The 23234-nt window shown below is 51.9% G+C and overlaps 1 protein-coding gene across 1 annotated transcript; it reads right to left on the reverse strand.

Annotated features, from left to right (window-relative positions):
• Nucleotides 1–17662: 17662 nt before the first annotated feature.
• LOC109782485 (late embryogenesis abundant protein Lea14-A) lies at nucleotides 17663–18467 on the reverse strand. Its single transcript, XM_020341108.3, has one exon. It carries the CDS (start codon nucleotides 18353–18355, stop codon nucleotides 17900–17902), a length of 456 nt encoding a protein of 151 aa, XP_020196697.1. The 5' UTR covers nucleotides 18356–18467; the 3' UTR covers nucleotides 17663–17899.
• Nucleotides 18468–23234: the final 4767 nt, after the last annotated feature.

Here is a 23234-nt window from a genome sequence, read left to right on the forward strand (position 1 = left end):
TCGCCGGCGTCGCGACTCCGGCCACCGCCGACGTGGCACACCTGGGGCCACCCCTGGGTCACTGCCAGCGGGCCCCGCAGGCCCCGTTGACTGGGTTTGACCCAGTCAACGTGCTGACTGGGCAGCCCAGTGGCACTGACGTGCGGGCCCCACACATAATTAATTTACCTAAAACGTTTTCTAATTAAAATCAATAGTTAAACTAAATAGTCACTGACATGTGGGGCCCAGCTGCTAATTAGCCACGTTTAATTAAAATAACCCAATGTTAGTCCACTGTCTATGACATGTAGGACCCACTGGTCAGTTTGACCTGGTCAGCGAGTCTGTTGACTGCTGACGTCATTTTTTTGTTAATTTAAATAAATCCAAAAAATGGTTTAATCTTTGAAAATTCATAGAAAATAAACCGTAACTCGGATGAAAATGTTTTCTATATGAAAGTTGCTCAGAAAAATCCAATGAATCCGAATACGCGGTCCATTCATCAGTCAGATGCCTCTAACTATCTGAACATGGAACATTCCCCCTCCGATCATCTGTCTGACACAGGTCCGGAACCGGGAAAACATTCACGGTTGAATTCCCCCTTCACCTATATCATGTAGCCTTACGTTAGGTCACACCCGGCACCGCATATTGCCATGTTATGCTTTGTGATGCTTTGTCTGCTTTATATTTACTGTTTCTTCCCCCTCTTCTCTCCGGTAGACCCCGAGACTGATGCCGCCCCTGTGATCGACTACGTCGACGACGACCCCTCCTTGCCAGAGCAACCAGGCAAGCCCCCCTTTGATCATCCCGATATCGCCCATTCCATTCTATCATGCTTGCATTAGATTTTGCTACTGTTATTGTTTGCTCCTATTCTGATGCATAGCCTGCTTTTGTAACCTGCTCATTGTACCCTGCCTGCTTATCCTAAAACTGCTTAGTATAGGTTGGTTAGTGATCCATCAGTGACCCCCCACCTTGTCCTTGTTGCCCCTGCTTCATCAATAAAGACCCGATCAACGGGATCGAAGACCATGCCCCGGCACGGCACATCACTTTTCCCTTAGTTGCCCGACACTATTGGGTTACTATCGAGTGCCGAGGGTGAGACCTCTACAACACTTCTGATGTTAACCCTGTAGTGTAGCTAATCGGTCGTGGTCATCGAGGGTGATTCCGCCTTAACCACTTCCGATACGACTCTGTCGTGCAACCCCTCAAGTGTGAACCTTGGGGGTGGTTCCTCTTACGTTCACCTTGATGATTACATCGAGTGGAATTCACCGGGGGTGATTCCTCGTGTTTTCCCCTTAATGTTTGGACACACAGTTACTATGGTTACTATGACTTCACACTGAACCATGTTACTAAAGACGGGTCGACCCTGAGGGGTACCCGCGCGAGCTTAATTGCGAGTGATGTGGAGTCGGGTTGACCTGGAAGGTGCCCGCGAGATAATTACGAGGCGTGGCCGGGCATTCCTAGCCCTTGCCGCAATTCCTCGTGACGGGGCGACGGGGTCACATCTTTCGTGAGTCTCTGCTTGTTACCGTGCGTTCCTAATCCACTACGATTTGGATATTTGATCCAAGGGGCCTCTGGCCTGATAGCACTAACCATCACGTGGGCATAGTATGGGCGTTCTGCGTCGTATGCATCAGCCGAAGCTTAATAGACGTCAAGCGACTGAGCGGCGCGTGCCGGGTTGGACTGGTAAGCTCCTACCTTTTTAAGGAGGTAGCTAGGTCTGCTCACCGGCCGCCCACGCAACGTGCAGGAGTTCCCGGGGCGATGGCCCATGAACCCTGGGGGCATAGGTTTAGTCCAGCGTGCTTGACCTCTCTATTAAGCCTAGGTCGGGTTGCGGCGTATTGTTTGGACGAGGCCGGGCATGACCCAGGAAAGTGTGTCCGGCCGGAGTTAATCGAGCGTGGTGGGTAAGTTGGTGCACCCCTGCAGGGAAGAAAACATCTATCGATAGCCTGTCCTACGGTAACGGACACTTGGAGTTGTATCCTGATCGATACAACTAGAACTGGATACTTGTGATGAGACTTGGATATGAGAATTGGATTATAATTGGAACTGGATAGTATTGCTCTGGGATTGCTTTCTCGCAGGGAGTCGAGAAAGGATCTCTGGCCGAGGTTGATAACACTTCTACTACTTTACTTTATGCTACTCTACTCCCTCCTGTTGCTGCAAGATGGTGGTTTCCAGAAGATGCTAGTCTTCGATAGGACTAGGCCTTCTCTCTATTCTGGCATTGCTGCAGCCCAGTCCACATATACAACCTTCCTTTGATAATGTTGCATATGTAGTGTAGATCCTTGCTTGCGAGTACTTTGGATGAGTACTCACGGTTGCTTTGCTCCCCCTTTGCCCCCTTCTTCTTCTTTCCGGTTGATGCAATCAGATGTCGGAGCCCAGGAGCCAGATGCCACCGCCGATGCCTGCTACTACGTGGAGACCGCTGACGACCAGGAGTAGTTAGGAGGCTCCCAGGCAGGAGGCCTTGCCTCTTCGATCGTGTTGCTTTTTGTGCTAGCCTTCTTAAGGCATCCCTGTTCAACTTATGTCTGTACTCAGATATTGTTGCTTCCGCTGACTCTTGTGTAATCGAGCTCATGTATTTGAGCCCTCGAGGCCCCTAGCTTGTAATATAAAGCTTGTATTATTTTAATTTGTGTCTAGAGTTGTGTTGTGATATCTTCCCGTGAGTCCTTGATCTTGATCGTACACATTTGCGTGTATGATTAGTGTACGATTGAATCGAGGGCGTCACAAGTTGGTATCAGAGCCGACTGCCTGTAGGTAGCCCCCTTTCCAACTCCTTGGCCGAAGTTGAGTCTAGTCATTGAAAAACTTTTACTAACATTGGTTGTGTGGCTTACGGGCCCATGTCGCCATTGGGTGGTATTAGGATCTTTTACTCCTCATCTATACTCTGGGACTCTGATCTCTCTTCCATTCGGGTTAAACGAATTTACTAACTCTAACATTAGGATCCCGTGACCACATTCACCCCAAAGTTGGATAAGCCATAGTTGTTCCTTAGAATAGTATTCTGAATAGTACACACACTGTCGTGTTGACTACGAAGTGGTATCCATCGTACCTCTTTCATTATGCATGTTTCATCATGAATGGTCCTTGTCTTTGCAAATTCTCAATGCTGAACTACCCCCCTGTTACATGTTAGCAGGATGGTTAGACCCGCTGGTCGTGGCCGTGGTGCCAACGATCCACCACCGCCCGAATTCTTTGCTGGAATGATGCAACAATTTGAGCTGAACCGCCAGTTCATGGAAGGAATGATGGCTCAGTTTCCTCGTCCGAACATGAATCAACAACCAACCCCAGTAACTCTGCAGGACTTCATGCGCCTCAACCCAACTATCTTCCACAGCTCAACTCAACCCCTTGATGCTGATGACTGGCTCCAGGAAATCACGTATGAAATGGAGTCTGCTAGTGTTGCCCCTGCTAGCTATGTCACCTTTGCATCTTTCTTTCTGAAGGGTCCCGCTGCTCAATGGTGGGACAGCCACAGGCGTACCCTACCTGCTGGAACGGTCATCACTTCGCCGGATTTCCAAGCTGCCTTCCGTGCCCGCTTCATTCCTCAGGGAATCATAGACGGGAAGAAGCGAGACTTCCGTAACCTCACCCAAGGCAACAAGTCTGTAGATGCTTATCAACGGGAATTTCTAGACTTGTCACCTTATGCTGAAGAAGACATTGCAACTGATGCTCGTAAGCAAGAGAAGTTTCGTGATGGACTTCACCCTGATATCAAGCTAGCACTGCTCGTTCATGACCTTGCCGACTTCGCCACCTTGGTGAACAAGGCTATTCAGGTTGAGACTGGTCTTCAGGAACACCAGGGATCCCTCAGGCGCAGCCGTGACGCTGGCTCATCTTCGGGCCCGTCCGCGCAGAAGCGTCGGATATGGATCCCCCACAGCATGTATCGTCCAACTGCACCCGCACCAAGACAGTCCTATGCTGCACCTCGTCTGCCTCCTCCACCGCAGAGGCAGCCTCTTCGAGATGTACCATCCCAAGCTCCTGCTCCCGATCCCAATGATGGTCTGTGCTTCAGATGTGGCTGCCCAGGCCACCTTGCTAAAGAATGCAATCAGAAAAAGAGCCAGTTGGCTCTGCCTTCAACTGGCCGTAACAATCAGCCCATAACAACAATGCCAGACCTTATGGTCGTGGTCAGGCTAATCATGTTGATCTGAATGAAGCTCAAGACCAGCCTGCCACTGTGATGGGTACTCTTCTCGTTAATTCAGTACCGGCTTATGTTTTATTCGATTCAGGAGCATCGCATTCATTCATGTCAGAAAATTTTGCATACGCACACGACATTCGATGCGAGCCCATGAACACCCCGATAGTGGTACGCACCCCTGCGGGACAGTGTCGAACTACCATGATTGGTCGTGACGTCCCCGTTGAAATTGAATGGTTGGAATTCCTTGTTTCTCCCATTATCCTGGAGTCTTCCAATATTGACCTCATTCTGGGAATGGAATGGTTGAAAGCGCATACTGCCTCTATCGTTTGCGCCACCAAGGTCGTTCACCTCCTACATCCTTTCAATGAGATAGTAACCTACCATGCTCAGCTTGTTCAAAACGCTGAAGCACGACTTTATGCTTTGAATGCGTTGAACGCAGCACCTCTTGAGGGAATTGAAAAGATTCCAGTCGTTCGTGACTTCCAAGACGTATTTCCAGAAGAACTTACAGGAATACCCCCTGCCCGGGCTGTCGAGTTCGTCATCGACTTGAAACCAGGCACCGTTCCTATTGCCAAACGACCGTATAAGATGCCACCTCATGAACTCCTTGAACTTAAGGAGGAAATCGACAAATCTCTTCGCAAGGGTTTCATTCGTTCAAGTTCCTCTGCTTGGGGAGCACCTTCTCTCTTCGTCAAGAAGAAGGACGGAACGAACCGTTTGGTCCAAGACTACCGTCCTATCAACCAAGCTACAATTCAGAACAAATATCCCCTTCCTCGGATTAATGATCTGTATGATCAACTGGCTGGTTCATCGATTTTCTCTAAACTCGACTTGAGGTTGGGTTACCACCAGATCCGTGTTCGTGAAGAGGATATTCCAAAGACCGCATTCGTCACTCGTTATGGTTCTTACGAGTACACCGTCATGTCTTTTGGCTTGACCAATGCTCCAGCTACATTCTCCCGTCTGATGAACTACATATTCATGGATTACCTCGACAAGTTCGTCGTAGTCTATCTGGATGATATCCTGGTATATTCGAAGAACAAAGAAGAACATGCTGAACATCTTTGACTTGTTCTAGAGAAGCTTCGAGAGCATCAACTTTATGCCAAGTATTCCAAGTGTGAATTCTAGTTACCCGAAGTCACCTACCTTGGTCATGTCATCTCCAAGGATGGTATTGCCGTCAACCCAGAGCGCGTTCAGGCTATTCTTGACTGGACCCCTCCGAAGACTGTCAAGCAAGTCAGAAGCTTTCTCGGACTTGCCAGCTATTGTCGCCGCTTCTCAAAGATTGCCAAGCCACTGACCAATCTGCTTCACAAGGGCATTAAGTTCGATTGGACAGACAAATGTCAGGAAAGTTTCCAGTCACTCAAGGACAAGCTGACTTCTGCCCCAGTGCTTGCTCCCCCTGATTCTCGCAAGGACTTCGTCATCTATTGCGACGCTTCACGTCAAGGATTAGGCTGTGTCCTAATGCAAGAGCGCAAAGTAATTGCGTATGCCTCCCGTCAAGTGCGTCCTCATGAAGAGAACTACCCAGTTCATGATCTCGAGCTTGCTGCGGTTATCTTTGCACTGAAGCTATGGCGACAATACCTTCTCGGTAATCGTTGTGAGATTTTCACCGATCATCAGAGTCTGAAGTACCTGTTTACTCGGCCAGATCTGAACCTCCGTCAGCAGCGATGGATGGAAGCTATTGCTGACTACAACTGCGGTATATCCTATACCCCTGGCAAGGCTAATGTAATGGCCGATGCCCTGAGTCGTAAGTCTTATTGCAACAATCACATGGTCTTCAAAGCTCAACCCCGCCTTTATGAACAGCTATGCAAGCTGAACCTTCAACTAGTTCCACAGGGTTCTCTGAATAACCTTGTCTTGGAACCAACTCTTCTGAAAGCAATCAAGTCTGCTCAAGCCAAAGATGCACATGTTGATCTGATGAAAAAGGATCTTGCATTAGAGAAATCCAGAGATTTCTCACTTGGTGAAGATGGAACCTTATACTTCAGAGATCGCATTGTAGTACCCCGGTTCGAGCTTATGACAGAGAAGGTGATGAAAGAAGCGCATGACACCCCTCTCTCTATTCATCCGGGAAGTACCAAGATGTATCTAGACATCCGTCAGAAGTACTGGTGGTCTAATATGAAGCAAGACATTGCTCGATATATTGAAGAATGTGACGTTTGTCGTCGCGTCAAAGCAGAACATCAGAAACCGGCTGGACTTCTACAACCACTTCCGATTCCTGAATGGAAGTGGGATAAGATCCAAATGGACTTTGTCACTGGCCTTCCCAAGTCTCAGAAAGGTAACGATGCTATCTTTGTCGTCATCGACCAATTCTCGAAGGTTGCTCACTTTCTACCAGTCAAGGAGACTATCACTGCTAGTCAATTAGCAAACTTGTATATCTCCAGAATTGTGTCACTCCACGGCATTCCGAAGGAGATCAGTTCAGATCGCGGCAGTATATTCACTTCAAAGTTCTGGGATAGTTTCCAAGAGGCAATGGGAACTCATATTACCTGGAGCACTGCTTATCATCCCCAATCCCAAGGCTAAGTCGAGCGAGTCAATCAAATTCTTGAAGACATGCTTCGGGCTTGTGTTATTTCTTTCGGCAAGAAGTGGGAAGAATCTCTCCCTTATGCGGAGTTCTCTTATAACAACAGTTATCAAGCCAGCTTGAAGATGGCACCCTTTGAAGTGCTCTATGGACGTAAGTGCCGAACCCCTCTGAATTGGTCAGAAACTGGGGAACGGACGCTCATTGGTCCAGACATTATTCAACAAGCTGAAGAGCAGGTTCGCATTGTCCGGGATAATCTCAAGGCGGCCCAGTCCCGTCAGAAGAGCAACTATGACCGGAAACACTGGGGTTCAACTTATCAACCTGGTGAACAAGCTTATTTGCATGTCACTCCTTTGAGAGGCACTCATCGGTTCGGAGTCAAGGGCAAGCTAGCTCCGCGCTACATTGGTCCTTTCCGCATTCTGGCCCGTCGTGGGCTGGTGGCTTATCAACTTGAGTTGCCACCTCAGTTCTCTCACGTCCATGACGTCTTCCATGTGTCACAACTTCGTCGTTGCTTCAAGGATCCGGAACGTGAAGTGGATCCGGAATTGATTGAAGTTCAAGATGATCTCACATACAAGGAGCATCCGATCTGCATTCTTGAAGAAGCTGAACGTCGAACCCGCCAGAAGGTTACCAAGTTCCTCAAGGTGCAATGGTCGAATCATACTAAAGATGAAGCCACTTGGGAACGCGAAGATAACCTCCGAGCTGAATACCCCGACCTGTTCCCTTCTACCTCTTAATTCTCGGGACGAGAATTTCTTTTACAGGAGGAGAGTTGTAACACCCCGGTGTAATGATGCTACAGTAACCCTTGGCGTTAAGCTAATATTTTTGCTAAACATGTGTTTGTTCATCCTTGGTTCTCACTCCTTTAAAATTCCAGTTGAATTCAAATTCAAATTCTAAGTGAATTTCAAAATGCTCAGACATGAAAACTAAAATGTTCATCATGTGGACAATATTCTTCTGATAATATTGGTGGTGGTCCAACATTTTTCCTAAATGTCTAAGTGGCCTAAAATAGCTAAAACAGAAAAGCTTTAAAAAAACTGTTTAAAAAGAAAGAAAAAAAGGAAGAAGGGCCTCAGCCCCTGGCCTTCCCATGGGCCTCGGCCCACCACAGCAAGCCGGCCCAGCTCCCAGCACCGCGCCCCCTCCCTGTTCCTCCGACCGGGCGGGACAGCGCGCGCGCGCCCGTCGCCATCCAACCACCTCGCCGGCGACGCCCGGGCGAGGGGATAAGGCTCCGCGCCTCCCCGCCTCCACTCACCCCCACTCCCTGGCATCCTCATCCACTTCTTCCCCTCTCCCTCGCCCGCTTTCTTCCTTCTCCACGGGCACCCGTCGTCGCCGCCACCATGGCCGTGTCTTAGCGCGGCCACCGAGCCCCGAGTGCCTCTCCGACAAGCCCGACCGCTTCACCTTCTTCATCTACTTCCTCTCCGCCCTCGGGATCGAGCCCGATGCCACCACAACCTCGGGACCGAGCTCCTCGCCAACCCCGGCCGTCGCCGATCGCTGTCGCCGTACGCCTCCGACGAGCCTCCCCGAGCACGCTGCCGTCCCCCTACAGCCTCGCCGTGAGCTTCTCCCCCTCCTCCCCTTGTCCTTTCGCTCTCGCGTGCCTCCTAGCTAGCTCGCCCGCCGTCGCCCGAGCACGTTGCCGCCGACGAGCTCGGCGCCGTGGTCATGGTCGCCGTCACATGCGGCCGAGCACCGCATCGTGCTCCTGGGGTTCCCAGGGGCCCAACGCGTGCGTCCGCTGCTCTCGCCGAGCCCCGTAGCCCGATCCCCGCCAACGCCCGTTCCGGCCGTCCGCCCCGCTCGACGCCGTCGTCGTTGCAGCCCGCCCCCGCCCGAGCTAAGGTCGCAGTTGGATGCGCCGCCCCTCCTGTGTCCGAACGAGCCCAGCCGCGCTCGAAACGGCCCTCTGTGGCGTCTTTCCGGCGAAGTCCGGCGAGCCCCGCCGCTGTTTTGGTCGCCGGCGTCGCGACTCCGGCCACCGCCGACGTGGCACACCTGGGGCCACCCCTGGGTCACTCCCAGCGGGCCCCGCAGGCCCCGTTGACTGGGTTTGACCCAGTCAACGTGCTGACTGGGCAGCCCAGTGGCACTGACGTGCGGGCCCCACACATAATTAATTTACCTAAAACGTTTTCTAATTAAAATCAATAGTTAAACTAAATAGTCACTGACATGTGGGGCCCAGCTGCTAATTAGCCACGTTTAATTAAAATAACCCAATGTTAGTCCACTGTCTATGACATGTAGGACCCACTGGTCAGTTTGACCTGGTCAGCGAGTCTGTTGATTGCTGACGTCATCAGCACGTCATGCTGACGTCATTTTTTTTGTTAATTTAAATAAATCCAGAAAATGGTTTAATCTTTGAAAATTCATAGAAAATAAACTGTAACTCGGATGAAAATGTTTTCTATATGAAAGTTGCTCAGAAAAATCCAATGAATCCGAATACGCGGTCCATTCATCAGTCAGATGCCTCTAACTATCTGAACATGGAACATTCCCCCTCCGATCATCTGTCTGACACAGGTCCGAAACCGGGAAAACATTCACGGTTGAATTCCCCCTTCACCTATATCATGTAGCCTTACGTTAGGTCACACCCGGCACCGCATATTGCCATGTTATGCTTTGTGATGCTTTGTCTGCTTTATATTTACTGTTTCTTCCCCCTCTTCTCTCCGGTAGACCCCGAGACTGATGCCGCCCCTGTGATCGACTACGTCGACGACGACCCCTCCTTGCCAGAGCAACCAGGCAAGCCCCCCCTTTGATCATCCCGATATCGCCCATTCCATTCTATCATGCTTGCATTAGATTTTGCTACTGTTATTGTTTGCTCCTATTCTGATGCATAGCCTGCTTTTGTAACCTGCTCATTGTACCCTGCCTGCTTATCCTAAAACTGCTTAGTATAGGTTGGTTAGTGATCCATCAGTGACCCCCCACCTTGTCCTTGTTGCCCCTGCTTCATCATTGAAGACCCGATCAAGGGGATCGAAGACCATGCCCCGGCACTGCTCATCACTTTTCCCTTAGTTGCTCGACACTATTGGGTTACTATCGAGTGCCGAGGGTGAGACCTCTACAACACTTCTGATGTTAACCCTGTAGTGTAGCTAATCGGTCGTGGTCATCGAGGGTGATTCCGCCTTAACCACTTCCGATACGACTCTGTCGTGCAACCCCTCAAGTGTGAACCTTGGGGGTGGTTCCTCTTACGTTCACCTTGATGATTACATCAAGTGGAATTCACCGGGGGTGATTCCTCGGGTTTTCCCCTTAATGTTTGGACACACAGTTACTATGGTTACTATGACTTCACACTGAACCATGTTACTAAAGACGGGTCGACCCTGAGGGGTACCCGCGCGAGCTTAATTGCGAGTGATGTGGAGTCGGGTTGACCTGGAAGGTGCCCGCGAGATAATTACGAGGCGTGGCCGGGCATTCCTAGCCCTTGCCGCAATTCCTCGAGACGAGGCGACGGGGTCACATCTTTCGTGAGTCTCTGCTTGTTACCGCGCGTTCCTAATCCACTACGATTTGGATATTTGATCCAAGGGGCCTCTGGCCTGATAGCACTAACCATCACGTGGGCATAGTATGGGCGTTCTGCGTCGTATGCATCAGCCGAAGCTTAATAGACGTCAAGCGACTGAGCGGCGCGCGCCGGGTTGGACTGGTAAGCTCCTACCTTTTAAGGAGGTAGCTAGGTCTGCTCACCGGCCGCCCACGCAACGTGCAGGAGTTCCCGGGGCGATGGCCCATGAACCCTGGGGGCATAGGTTTAGTCCGGCGTGCTTGACCTCTCTATTAAGCCTAGGTCAGGTTGCGGCGTATTGTTTGGCCGAGGCCGGGCATGACCCAGGAAAGTGTGTCCGGCCGGAGTTAATCGAGCGTGGTGGGTAAGTTGGTGCACCCCTGCAGGGAAGAAAACATATATCGATAGCCTGTCCTACGGTAACGGACACTTGGAGTTGTATCCCGATCGATACAACTGGAACTGGATACTTGTGATGAGACTTGGATATGAGAATTGGATTATAATTGGAACTGGATAGTATTGCTCTGGGATTGCTTTCTCGCAGGGAGTCGAGAAAGGATCTCTGGCCGAGGTTGATAACACTTCTACTACTTTACTTTATGCTACTCTACTCCCTCCTGTTGCTGCAAGATGGTGGTTTCCAGAAGATGCTAGTCTTCGATAGGACTAGGCCTTCTCTCTATTCTGGCATTGCTGCAGCCCAGTCCACATATACAACCTTCCTTTGATAAGGTTGCATATGTAGTGTAGATCCTTGCTTGCGAGTACTTTGGATGAGTACTCACGGTTGCTTTGCTCCCCCTTTGCCCCTTTCTTCTTCTTTCCGGTTGATGCAATCAGATGTCGGAGCCCAGGAGCCAGATGCCACCGTCGATGCCTGCTACTACGTGGAGACCGCTGACGACCAGGAGTACTTAGGAGGCTCCCAGGCAGGAGGCCTTGCCTCTTCGATCGTGTTGCTTTTTGTGCTAGCCTTCTTAAGGCATCCCTGTTCAACTTATGTCTGTACTCAGATATTGTTGCTTCCGCTGACTCTTGTGTAATCGAGCTCATGTATTCGAGCCCTCGAGGCCCCTGGCTTGTAATATAAAGCTTGTATTATTTTAATTTGTGTCTAGAGTTGTGTTGTGATATCTTCCCGTGAGTCCTTGATCTTGATCGTACACATTTGCGTGTATGATTAGTGTACGATTGAATCGAGGGCGTCACACATGGACTGTGTGTCGGAGTAATAGGCCACGGGTATCCCGAAGACGGCAAGACAATATTTCAAGACATCGGGGCTAGCAAAGCCCCTCAGTCCGACTGCCCGGCTGCTCCTGCCGGCTCCCCGTCCGACTGCTCTGCCTGGCCGGCTGCCGGCTGCCGACTGCACCAACTAGCCGGCTGCTGACTGCAGCCCGACCCGACATCGATAAGACACCGACGAGACAGTCGTACCCGAGCACTATTCACGTGTCACCCCAGCCATCATGTATAGTGTCACTTGTCCCCTGGCACTATTTATGAAGTGACCCAGGGGACAAGCATGACATGCACCATGCCTTGCTCCCATACCACCACATAGCTTAGATAGTAAGCTAGCTCCACACTATATATAGCCATCCATCCATCCATCCAAGAGGGGGGACTCACTCTCACTCACTCTCACATGTGAGCACCCACATGCTACGGCCATGAGCTTGGCCGGCCACTAGCCTGCCACATACGAGGCACATATGAGGCCAGATGCCTATGGCACTGACCTCAGATACAGCTCCAGGAGCATCCTGTACCAGATATACTACAGATACTCAGACATGCAGGAGTAGGGGTGTTATCTCTTCGGAGAGCCCCGAACCTGGGTAAACTAGCGCGTGCTACACGCATACCCGCTCCCGGGCCTATCAGCAGCAGTCTTACCCTCACACTAAGCCCTTGTGGCATCTGTCGCCTCACACCCCCCCCCCCCCGTGAGAATACCACGACAGTTGGCGCCCACCGTGGGGTGGTACTATCTATGCTACCACGCTGCTGCTGGTTTCGCAGTCCGGGCGGGACCATTTCGTCTTCACCGTCGCGGCGTCGCGCCGTCTCTCCAGTAGCGGTCGGGGGCTCGACATCGACACGCCCCCGGAGTAGCCGCGTGGGGCGGTGTGTCCTCGCCGTCGGCCTCGCCATCCTCGCCACCTCCATCGCGTCGCTGTCGCCTCTCCAGCCGCGCTCGAGGGCTCGACATCGACACGCCCCCGGGGCGGCCGCACGGGACCGTGTCGTCGGCCTCGACACCGCTGAGCCTGCTCACGCTCGTCCCGCTCACTTGCATCTATGCAAGCTAGCTAGATGCAAGTCAAACCATGGTCAAAACACCACCTATACATTGGTCATCCACTTCCCATACACTCTCTAGATAATGGCCATACATGCCACGGATGGTGGTCCTGCACTACCCAGACCATGGTCGTACTTGTACACCACTCCTACAATTCTCAGACGATGGCTCTCTGCCCGTACTCCGCCTGCTCCGTCCACGGAAGTGCACCCGCTCCGCCGCACCACTTCGCTCCGGCCGGCTGCACCACCTCTACGCGCTGCTCAGGCTTCGCTCCGGCCCGAACTCCTTCAGCCATCCAATCCATCGATCCATTCGACCAACAGCTTCTCCAATGCACGGACGCGTCCACGCATCTGTAACTCCCTTGCGTTCGTGCACGCAGGAGCCCCTGCCGTGGCGACCTCCTCGTCGTCTCCAGCCCCGCACGCGCGCAGTCCCGCGCCTGTCCGCGACCAGCCGTCCGCGCCCCTGTAGCCCACCGGCCGGCCCGGCCGCCTGCTGCTCCGCCCGCCCGTGGCGGCTCGTTCCCCCTCCGGTGCGTTGCTTCACCCTATCCGCCTCCGTCCACACAAAGTGGGCGCCCCGGGCCCCGCCCCACAAACCGCACGGTCGGCCTCGTCCCCACGCGCGGCTCGCCTCCACGCGGCTTCACCCGCGCCGAGCTCGGCCTCCCTTGCCGTCGCTACTCCGTCGCCGCGCTCGGCCGCCTTTGCGCGCCCCCGCGGCTCCTCTGCTCCCCTGCGTTCCCACGGCCGCGTCGCCCCGCTGCGTCGCTCGCTCCGCTACGCACGCGCGTGCTCTCTGCCTCCGCCCGCACTGCTCCGCTCCGTGCCCCGTCCGCGCTCGCCGGTGGCTCGGCTGCCGGCCGGCTCCGCCCGGCCGGCTTCCCCGGAGACCCGGCCTGCCGGCTCTGCCCGCGCCGGCTTCCCTGGCGACTAGGCCTGCCGGCTTCGCCCCTACGCCGGCTTCCCCGCAACCCGGACGCTGGCCTCTGGCGCAATCCGGATACGGGCTTCCGCCGCGTACCGCTACTGCCGGCTGCTCAGGCAGAGTATACAAAATAAAAGGAGAGACATTTCGGAAGTGGGGACCCGGCTGTGGCTGCCCGGCCAACTCCCCGTCGCCGTCCCACGCGCCTGAGCCCGACACGCCCGGCCGTCTCCAGCCACTGCACGCAGTCACGCACGGGTGCCCCCGCTCCTCCGCGTCGCTCCTCGCCGCTGCGTCGGTGCGCCTGCCTCGCCTCCATGCACCCCCGCCTCCGCCCGAGGCACCCCCACGCGCTCGCCTCATCGTCGCGACTCGGCCAAGTCCTCAACCCGGCCTGCCGGCTCCCCCGCAACCCGGACGCCGGCCTCTGGCGCGACCCGGCCGTTGGCTCCCGCCGCGCCCGCGTCTCCTCTGCCTGCGGCTGGACGCCCCGCGCCCGCCCGTCTCGCCCGGGCCGGCTCCGCCTTCGTCCGCGGCTTTGCCTCCCCACGTCGACCCGGCCGCCCCACGCCGGGTCCGGCTCCCCGCGTCGACCCGGCCATCCCACGCCAGGTCCGACTCCCGCGCCGCCCCTCGGCTGCCACGCCCCTCGCCGCCTCCGGCTCGGTGCCCCGCCCGCCGGCCTCGTCTTCAACCCGGCCCGCCGCCTCCACTCCCGCGCCGCGTCCCGGCCGCCGGCTGCTGCCGCGACCCCGCCGCCGGCCGCTGCGGCATCTCGGCCTCCTGCGCTGGCCGGCTCCGCCCGGTGACCCGGCCTGCCAGCTTCCCGGGCGACCCGGCTTGCCGGCGACTCGGCTTGCCGGCTCCGCCCGCGCCAGCTTCACCGGCGACCCGGCCTGCCGGCCCCCACCCACCCCCCCCCCCCCCCGCAACCCGGACGCCGGCCTCTGGCGCGACCCGGCCGTTGGCTTCCGCCGCGTCCCGCTCCTACCAGCTCGTCAGGCAGAGCATAAAAAGAATAGAGAGAAGAAAAGAAGAGGTCGGCTGGAGTATGTCCGACTGCACACAGCCGGGTGTCAAAAAAAAGAGAGAGAAAAGAGAAAGAAGTCGGCTGGGACAAAGAGAAGAAAAGAAACACCCGTCCGGATGATTCGTCCGCCTGCTTCGCCACTCGGACGGTCACTCGTGATCCGCGCTTTCGGCAGTGCCAAGCCGGCTGGTCTGCCTCCTGCTCCGACGGCACACCCAGCGGGTGCGCTGACGCGCCCCCGCGAAGAAAGAGAAGACAAAGTAGTCGCCGGGAGATCCGGCCCGACTGCTCAGCAGTCGGCCCGAATCTCGGGGGCTACACCCAGCGGGTGCGCTGACGCGCCCCCGCGAGGAAGAAGACAAAGTAGTCGCCGGGAGATCCGGCCCGACTGCTCAGCAGTCGGCCCGAATCTCGGGGGCTACACCCAGCGGGTGCGCTGACGCGCCCCCGCGAGGAAGAAGACAAAGTAGTCGCCGGGAGATCCGGCCCGACTGCTCAGCAGTTGGCCCGAATCTCGGGGGATACACCCAGCGGGTGCGCTGACGCGCCCCCGCGAGGAAAGAAGACAAAGTAGCTGCCGAAAGATCCGGCCCGACTGCTCAGCAGTCGGCCCGAATCTCGGGGGCTACACCTAGTGGGTGCGCTGGCGCGCCCCCACGGAAGATTGCAGACAAGAGAAGAGTTTTGTCCGGCTGCCAGCAGCCGGCAGAAGAAAAAAAAGGGGCGCTGCAAGACGCCTCGCCGCCTGGCCGGTCGAGCCTGACCGGCCGGGACCCTCCTTCGAGTGCCCGGGGGCTCGAAGGCTACACCCAGCGGGTGCGCCGGCTCTCTTCGGCAAACTCCGCCTCGGCTACACAAAAATCAATGTGAGCTCCTCACCCGCATATTTTTTCACCGCGAGAGCACAGATAACCCCGAGCGATGCTCGGGGGCTATCTCCGCATTTTATTACAGTTGCAGCACTGTTCGCCCCGGCGCCAGCCAGAGTTGGCCCGGGGGCTGGCCGCTTGGCCTGAGACGTTTGTTCCCACAGACGGCTTAGTAGCGTGCGCGGTACCAAAGGCCAACTCTTAGTCACAGACCGCGGAGCGGCTGTCCGGCTAGCAAGAGTGAACGCTGGAGGCCACCCACGCGAAAAACGTCCGGGAAGAAAAGCGGTTCGGGCGACCCGGCCGTTTTCTTTATGAGTATCTGCTCGGTTAAATTCGCTCCGAGAATCTGAGTATTGTACACTCCACTCCGCGGCCCACTCTCAGCCACAGACCGCAGAGCGGCTGTCCGGCAAGCGAGAGCAAACCAAAGAGTGGAGGGAACATGAAAAAGATTGAAGGGGGCTCGGACAAAACCGAGTCGGCACCCTCTGCATAAAACTTGCAACGCTAAAAGCAATCATTTGATATATCTACATGGACTAACTTTGTCTTTTGCATGATCATTTCCATGAACACCCGCCAAAAAACCTCCGCCCAACTTTGCCATGTTGCCCGGAGGCTTGGGGGCTACTGTCGGAATAATTGGCCACGGGTATCCCGAAGACGGCAAGACAATATTTCAAGACATCGGGGCTAGCAAAGCCCCTCAGTCCGACTGCCCGGCTGCTCCTGCCGGCTCCCCGTCCGACTGCTCTGCCTGGCCGGCTGCCGGCTGCCGACTGCACCAACTAGCCGGCTGCCGACTGCAGCCCGACCCGATATCGACAAGACACCGACGAGACAGTCGTACCCGAGCACTATTCACGTGTCACCCCAGCCATCATGTATAGTGTCACTTGTCCCCTGGCACTATTTATGAAGTGACCCAGGGGACAAGCATGACATGCACCATGCCTTGCTCCCATACCACCACATAGCTTAGATAGTAAGCTAGCTCCACACTATATATAGCCATCCATCCATCCATCAAAGAGGGGGGACTCACTCTCACTCACTCTCACACGTGAGCACCCACATGCTACGGCCATGAGCTTGGCCGGCCACTAGCCTGCCACATACGAGGCACATATGAGGCCAGATGCCAGATGCCTATGGCACTGATCTCAGATACAGCTTCAGGAGCATCCTGTACCAGATATACTACAGATACTCAGACATGCAGGAGTAGGGGTGTTATCTCTCCGGAGAGCCCCGAACCTGGGTAAACTAGCGCGTGCTACCCGCATACCCGCTCCCGGGCCTATCAGCAGCAGTCTTACCCTCACACTAAGCCCTTGTGGTATCTGTCGCCTCACACCCCCCCCTGAGAATACCACGACAGTTGGCGCCCACCGTGGGGCGGTACTATCTATGCTACCACGCTGCTGCTGGTTTCGCAGTCCGGGCGGGACCATTTCGTCTTCACCGTCGCGGCGTCGCGCCGTCTCTCCAGTAGCGGTCGGGGGCTCGACATCGACACGCCCCCGGAGTAGCCGCGAGGGGCGGTGTGTCCTCGCCGTCGGCCTCGCCATCCTCGCCACCTCCATCGCGTCGCTGTCGCCTGAAGCAAGGCCACTGTGAGCAAGAACATCAGTCGCCCCAACGCAGACAGCGGTTGAACAAGCAGCAGCAAACTCATTTGCTAATAGAGGAGCAGTAGCCCACACATAATACAGAAAAGCACAAGGGCCAACAATTCCCAATGCCAGAACACACACAACCCTTGGACACACAACTGATACATGGTTCTGTGCCAAAGCACACAACGAGGATACCCCTGAACGTAAACTTAACTCCACCACTAATTTCCCCTGAAGTTTTAACATGTTGTACTATCATTGATCACAGTACTCCCTCAGGTCATGAACTACGACTCAGTTGGCCTCTCCAGGTCCAGCGCTCCTCCTCCACCACTCAATGTACTGAGCAGTGAACACTGGTTGCTCGAGTGCTCGACTCAGAAGCCCTAAAAAAAAGAGTGCCCGACTCAGACTGCACGTGCGGTGAAAAGATCACATGCATCTAGCCAACAATGAACGGAGACAGCCTGTGGAGTACAGTAAACCCGTCTGTTTATTTTATTCACGTATAAAAGTCTAGAAATACAACACGCAATACATCATTATTACGTCGTGCACACCCACACCGCGATCCGAAGTAAAAACAGAGCTAGGCAGCGATCGATCGTCCCGCTCGCCCAGCCCAGTACTACCCATCACCCGTACAGGCGATGGAGAGCGCAGCAGCTAGTACGGCACGGTCGAACCTACTTAGCTGGGTGCGGCGGTAAGTTTAGAACAGGTCGGAGAGCGTGGGGAGCTTGAGCTCGCCGGCCTTGGTGAGCGGCAGCGTGAAGTTGCCGACGATGGGGAGGTCGACGGTGAGGCCGACGCGCATCTCGTAGTCGAGGTCCCAGTCCTTGCCGGCGTCCTTCACCAGGCTCATCAGGAAGTCGTACGGCACCTTCACCGGTATGTCGAGGCTGGTGGTGTCGCTGGCCACCAGCGACCCCGGGTCCGGCATGGTCCCGGAGGCCACGTCGCGGCCGGCGCTCTTGAGGGAGTAGCTGATCTCGCAGATGGGGATGGTGTGCGAGTAGGGGTTGCGCACGTCGAGGCGGCCGGACAGGGTGGCGCCGTCGCGGCCAACGTGCTGCACCGACATGTCCGACAGGTCCGCCTCCGGCTTCTGCACCCCCGATATCTTCTCGGCCACGAACCCCTTGGCCTTGTCCATCAGCTGCGCCATGGCTGCTCCACGGACGGATCGAACGACTGTCTCGTGTGAGATGTGATGACGGATCGGGATCGCTGTCAAATTAGTTTAATGCCGTGCTGCTAGCTTGATGGGTTTGCTCCGTCGAGATCCCTGGAATATAAAGGGCACGAGGTTGGGTTTACGCGGCAGACACGTCGACGGAATGCGTGGTAGGCGCGCGTCGGCAGGGGAGACGCCCACCACCAGGAGCGCGACGGGTGGCCGCAAGTCGGCACGGTTCCGAATCGAAAGGACGGAGGGTCCGACTTGTGCAGTAGGACTAGCGTTCGGGTCTTTTAAGTTGCAAAAAAAAAAAAACCAGGACATAAACATTTACCCCCTCCGTTTGTTTTTATAAGGCATTTTAGACAGCTAGTTTTGAACTGTTGTGGGCACTATCTGAACTTTCTAAAACGTTACATAAAAGCGAGCAGAGGGAGTAGTAAATGAGTCTTATCAAATGCTATTTCTTAGGAAATATGTCAATATGCAGACAATCCTAAGAAATCTAGTATCTCACTACCATACATAGAAAAAGAATTATGCCAAAAGAAAATCCTATAGAAATCTTTCAATATCCCTACAAAACGAATGAGCCCTAATGATTGTATCACCAATGACGCTCCATCGGTCGGATTGGTGCACTCACGCCATTGGCTCCACGTTACTCATGGCATGTGCACGCTTTCTGCCCTCTTCCCCTTCCCACGCATCTCATATTGATCGATGTTAATTTGTTTCCATCATGTGTCATTCTTTCGGTTATGTCGTTCCTCCACTACCTCTCTGACCTAGATCGATCTCACGGAGCTCGTTGTCATGACCTGATGATGGAGCTCGAAACTAAAGTCCTCCCAAACATTGAGTTCCTGGAAGGCTAGGAGATTACGGGGAATCAGGCCGCGATCTCCCCATCCAGTGCAAAGGGGTTGCATGCCTCCAACAAAGACAGATTCATGGGCATGTGAGCCTGAATCGGTGAGCTTTGTGCCTCCATCATTGATGTGAGAAGTTAGCGAAATCAATATTTTTTAATATTCCAAAGGGTGTTACAAAAAAAATGAGAATAGAGGGAAAGAAGCTCACTCTGTGATTCTGATAGGAGAATGAGTCGTTGAACCCGGGTCAACGACAGCTCCAGCCAAGTTGCCTACCACTAGACCACATAAGAGTTATCTTCCAAGGGGTATTTCATGCAAGCATGTACTATTTTGTCTTGTACACGTGAACGACATGCCACAACAACTATAAGCATCTAGACATCCATAACAAGTGTTATGTTCATGTTGCCAAGCTATTCCGTGTTGTTGCAAATGTTGGCTTCTATGTTTGCATACCTTGTAAACAATTGTTCTCAAAGATGTGTTGTGGTCAATTAATATTTTATTTTAAAAATAAATATATATTGTATCGATGTGTTTTGAATGTTGCGATGTTCTTTCACATGTCATAATCTGGACAAAAATGTTACAATGTTGCATATGTAGAAACCGTTATGTGTGGGCCTTTTGGTTGCGACAATTAGACACATCAAAATTGTCATTTTAAGTGGGTCGAGTGGTGGGAGAGGCGGTCAATCTACCGCACCCTTCTCCCGACCGGGGCCTAGCATTGTACATGAACAAACATATGCAATATGGACTAACATCAAAGACTACAAAAAATGCATGGGTCCTAGTATGCGAGAAGTTATTGCGGATGTGATCAAATGATTTGCAAGGCAGATTAATGGACCATTGTTTTGTCGCTTTAGGATCAAATTCCCATCAAATAGCACCATGATAGTTTTATTAAAGCTTCCACCACATTTCCTTCCGGTTCGGAGTCGTTCATTCCATTTAAAAAATATCAGGACCAAAATACCATCTGTTTCATTAATATTGGCTTTGTTTTTATTTTTGAGAGAGATAAATGTCGGCTACGATCACACCAAGGTAAACAATAGAGCTGTCAGATTTTTATTTTATCTATGCTTTGCTTCACTATGGAAATGTCATAGAAGAGACACAATCTAACATGACGAACACTTCCCCTCAATTCCTTCAAAAAAAGGAACACTTGACAAATGGGGCACCCCTATGACTCGCTTGTTGCGAAACAGAGGGAAGCTCTCGCACCGGGGAGCTCTAGATGGGCCGGTCCAGCCGCGCAGGAGGCTCAGGCCTCGTTTCCTAGGGTTTTTTTTTCATGTTTTTGATTTTTTTTACTTCTGTTTATACTTCGAAATATTATAAATAAATATATTACAAAAAATACATAAAATATTTGGAAAATACATAAAATATTTGCAAGGCAGATTAATGTTGACCATGTATTCAAAATTTTTAATATTGCATTTGAAAACTGTTAACAGAGCATTTGAAAATTGTTAAATGTGTATAAAAAATGGTTACCATGTATTAAAAATATATTAATATTGCATTTGAAAAATAGTTAATCAAGTATTTGAAAAATGTTAAGTATGTATAGAAAACATATTGACCAAGCATTAAAAATCCTAAATTTGTCTTTAAAAAATGTTTATCGAGCATTTGAAAATGTTAATCTTGTCTTTCAAAAATGTTTAAAATGTGCCTAAAAAATGTGACCATGTATTCAAAAAATGTTAAACTTGTATTTAAAAAATGTAAAACTTGTATTAGAAGAATGTAGAATGAAAACCAAAATAAAGAAGAAAAATGAAAAAACAAAAAAAATCAGAAATAAACCAAAGAAAAAGGAATATGAAAAATATAACTAAAAACAAATGCAAAAAGAATTGAATAACTATGAAATTCAATAAAGAGACAAAGAAAAAATACTGAAAACAAGAAAGAAAACAAAAACCAAAGAAGAAAATGAGAAAGAAATGAAAAATGGATAAAAACCATGAAAGAAACCAAAAGAAAAACAAAGAAACCGAAGTATAATGACGAAAAAAAGAAAAACCGGAGAAGAAATAAGAAAACCAAATAGAAAACAAAAGAAAACGAAAAAACGGAGAAAACAATTAAAAAACAGATGATTTACTCAAGTTGATCGAGCCTCATGTCTTAACACGAACACACATGAACTTTTTTCCCAGCATACATGCTTTTTTAGTCTAAACATACTTTATTTATTGATCATAGTCCAAATACACAGTAATACAATTTAGGTCCAGAGTATCGAGACATCATATATGACGTCCAAAAGAAAGTCCTAAAGTATGCTTAGCGAAGCTATGTGCCTCAATATAATCCTCGAAGATGAAGGAGCAAACTGTGAACTGATTAGCAGTAGCTTGGATCTCTCTAACAATGCCCGCATATAATCCTCCCGAGCCTTTGTTAATGTTCGTGACAACTGCTTGGCAATCCGACACTATTATCACATGTGTTAGATCTAAGTCCAGAGCGAGAGAAAGAGCCTCTCGACAAGCGTGTGCCTTGAGCAATGCCGGATCAATTATGCCTGCGTACTTGATAGCTGAAGCCCCCAAGTACGCTATACAAGCCACCGTCCAAACCACGTGAAGTTGCACCATCAACTCTGATTTTTGCATGTCCAGCAGCCCGGGGTACTGCACGCATGTGTGCTGGTCCGGTCACGGGTGCTAGATGTGGCTTCTTTGATGTGCATCACCCAGCTCCCTTATATTGTTAGTCACAAAGTGGTGCGTTGAATGGGGCGAGGGAAAGATATGTTTGTGAAATGCTTTCCTGTGTGCATGCCACACAGCCCATAAGGTGACCACAATTTTGATAAAATCATCAAATCAATAAGTGCAAATAGCCACATTTTGGCACCCAATTCTCTGCTGCTCTCCATGGCCTCGACCAGGTTCGGGTCTTCAAGGGCCCAAACACACCTCGCCATATGACAGTGGAGAAGGGAATGTTGCCAAGAATCTTCTGAACCACAGATTCCACGGGTTGACGTAGTCGACATATTTCGGTGATGCAATAAATCAGCAGATGGTCGAGATTGCTGTGCTAACCTCCATAAAAATATCTTGATTTTAGATGGCACTTGAGTTTTCCACAGGCTAGTCCACGTCTTCTTTTCTGCATTTGAATTTGATGAACTCGTCCATCTAGCCATGCTTCACACCTTAGCTTTGCAAACAATCATTCTGCACGCCAATCGGGCACTGAAAATACCGTTCTTCTTGTGAATCCACAACCAAAAATCGTCCACCTACCTAGTACACAATGGTATTATTGCGATCGCTTGGGCATCAGTGGGCAAGAAAATTTCATCTAGCTTTGTCTGTGTTCCATGATGCATTTGGTCTGAGTAGCTCGGCCACTAGACTTGGGGGATGTGGTACTTTGCTGACTATCGATCGCATATTAAAGTCTATTGGGATCCAGTTTTGCTGCCATATGTGTGTTGACATCCCGTCACCAACTCGCCTAATGAGCCCCCTTGTCATGGTGTCGCGACCTGCAAGAATTGATTGCCAAATGTGTGATGGCGCAGCTCCAAGCTTAGCATTCATCATACACACACTTTCTTTCCAAGACAATCATACAAAACTTTATTGATCCGTCAGAATGTTTACAGGGACGAAGGAAAGTTCACCAGGGTTGCCTAACAAAACATGACGGTCAACCCCTAATATAAAGCATGCTTCGCTAGATTGTGAGCCGCGACATTAGAGCTCCTAAACTCATGAACAAAGTTGTAAGAATTAAAACTCCTAGAATATTCTATTATTTCATGTATGATAGCACCATAAGTAGCACCACTATTCTGCTGGATGTCATCGATAACCATCTTGCAATCGGATGACACATGGATAGCCTGAAGATTCAGATCCTCCGCTAGAGCCATAGCCTCTGTTACCGCCATAGCTTCTGTTACTGCCATAGCTTCGAGTGTTGTAGGATCAGATATGCCCTTGAAG

The sequence above is a fragment of the Aegilops tauschii genome, chromosome 3, assembly GCF_002575655.3.
Source record: "Aegilops tauschii subsp. strangulata cultivar AL8/78 chromosome 3, Aet v6.0, whole genome shotgun sequence".
NCBI lineage: Eukaryota > Viridiplantae > Streptophyta > Magnoliopsida > Poales > Poaceae > Aegilops > Aegilops tauschii.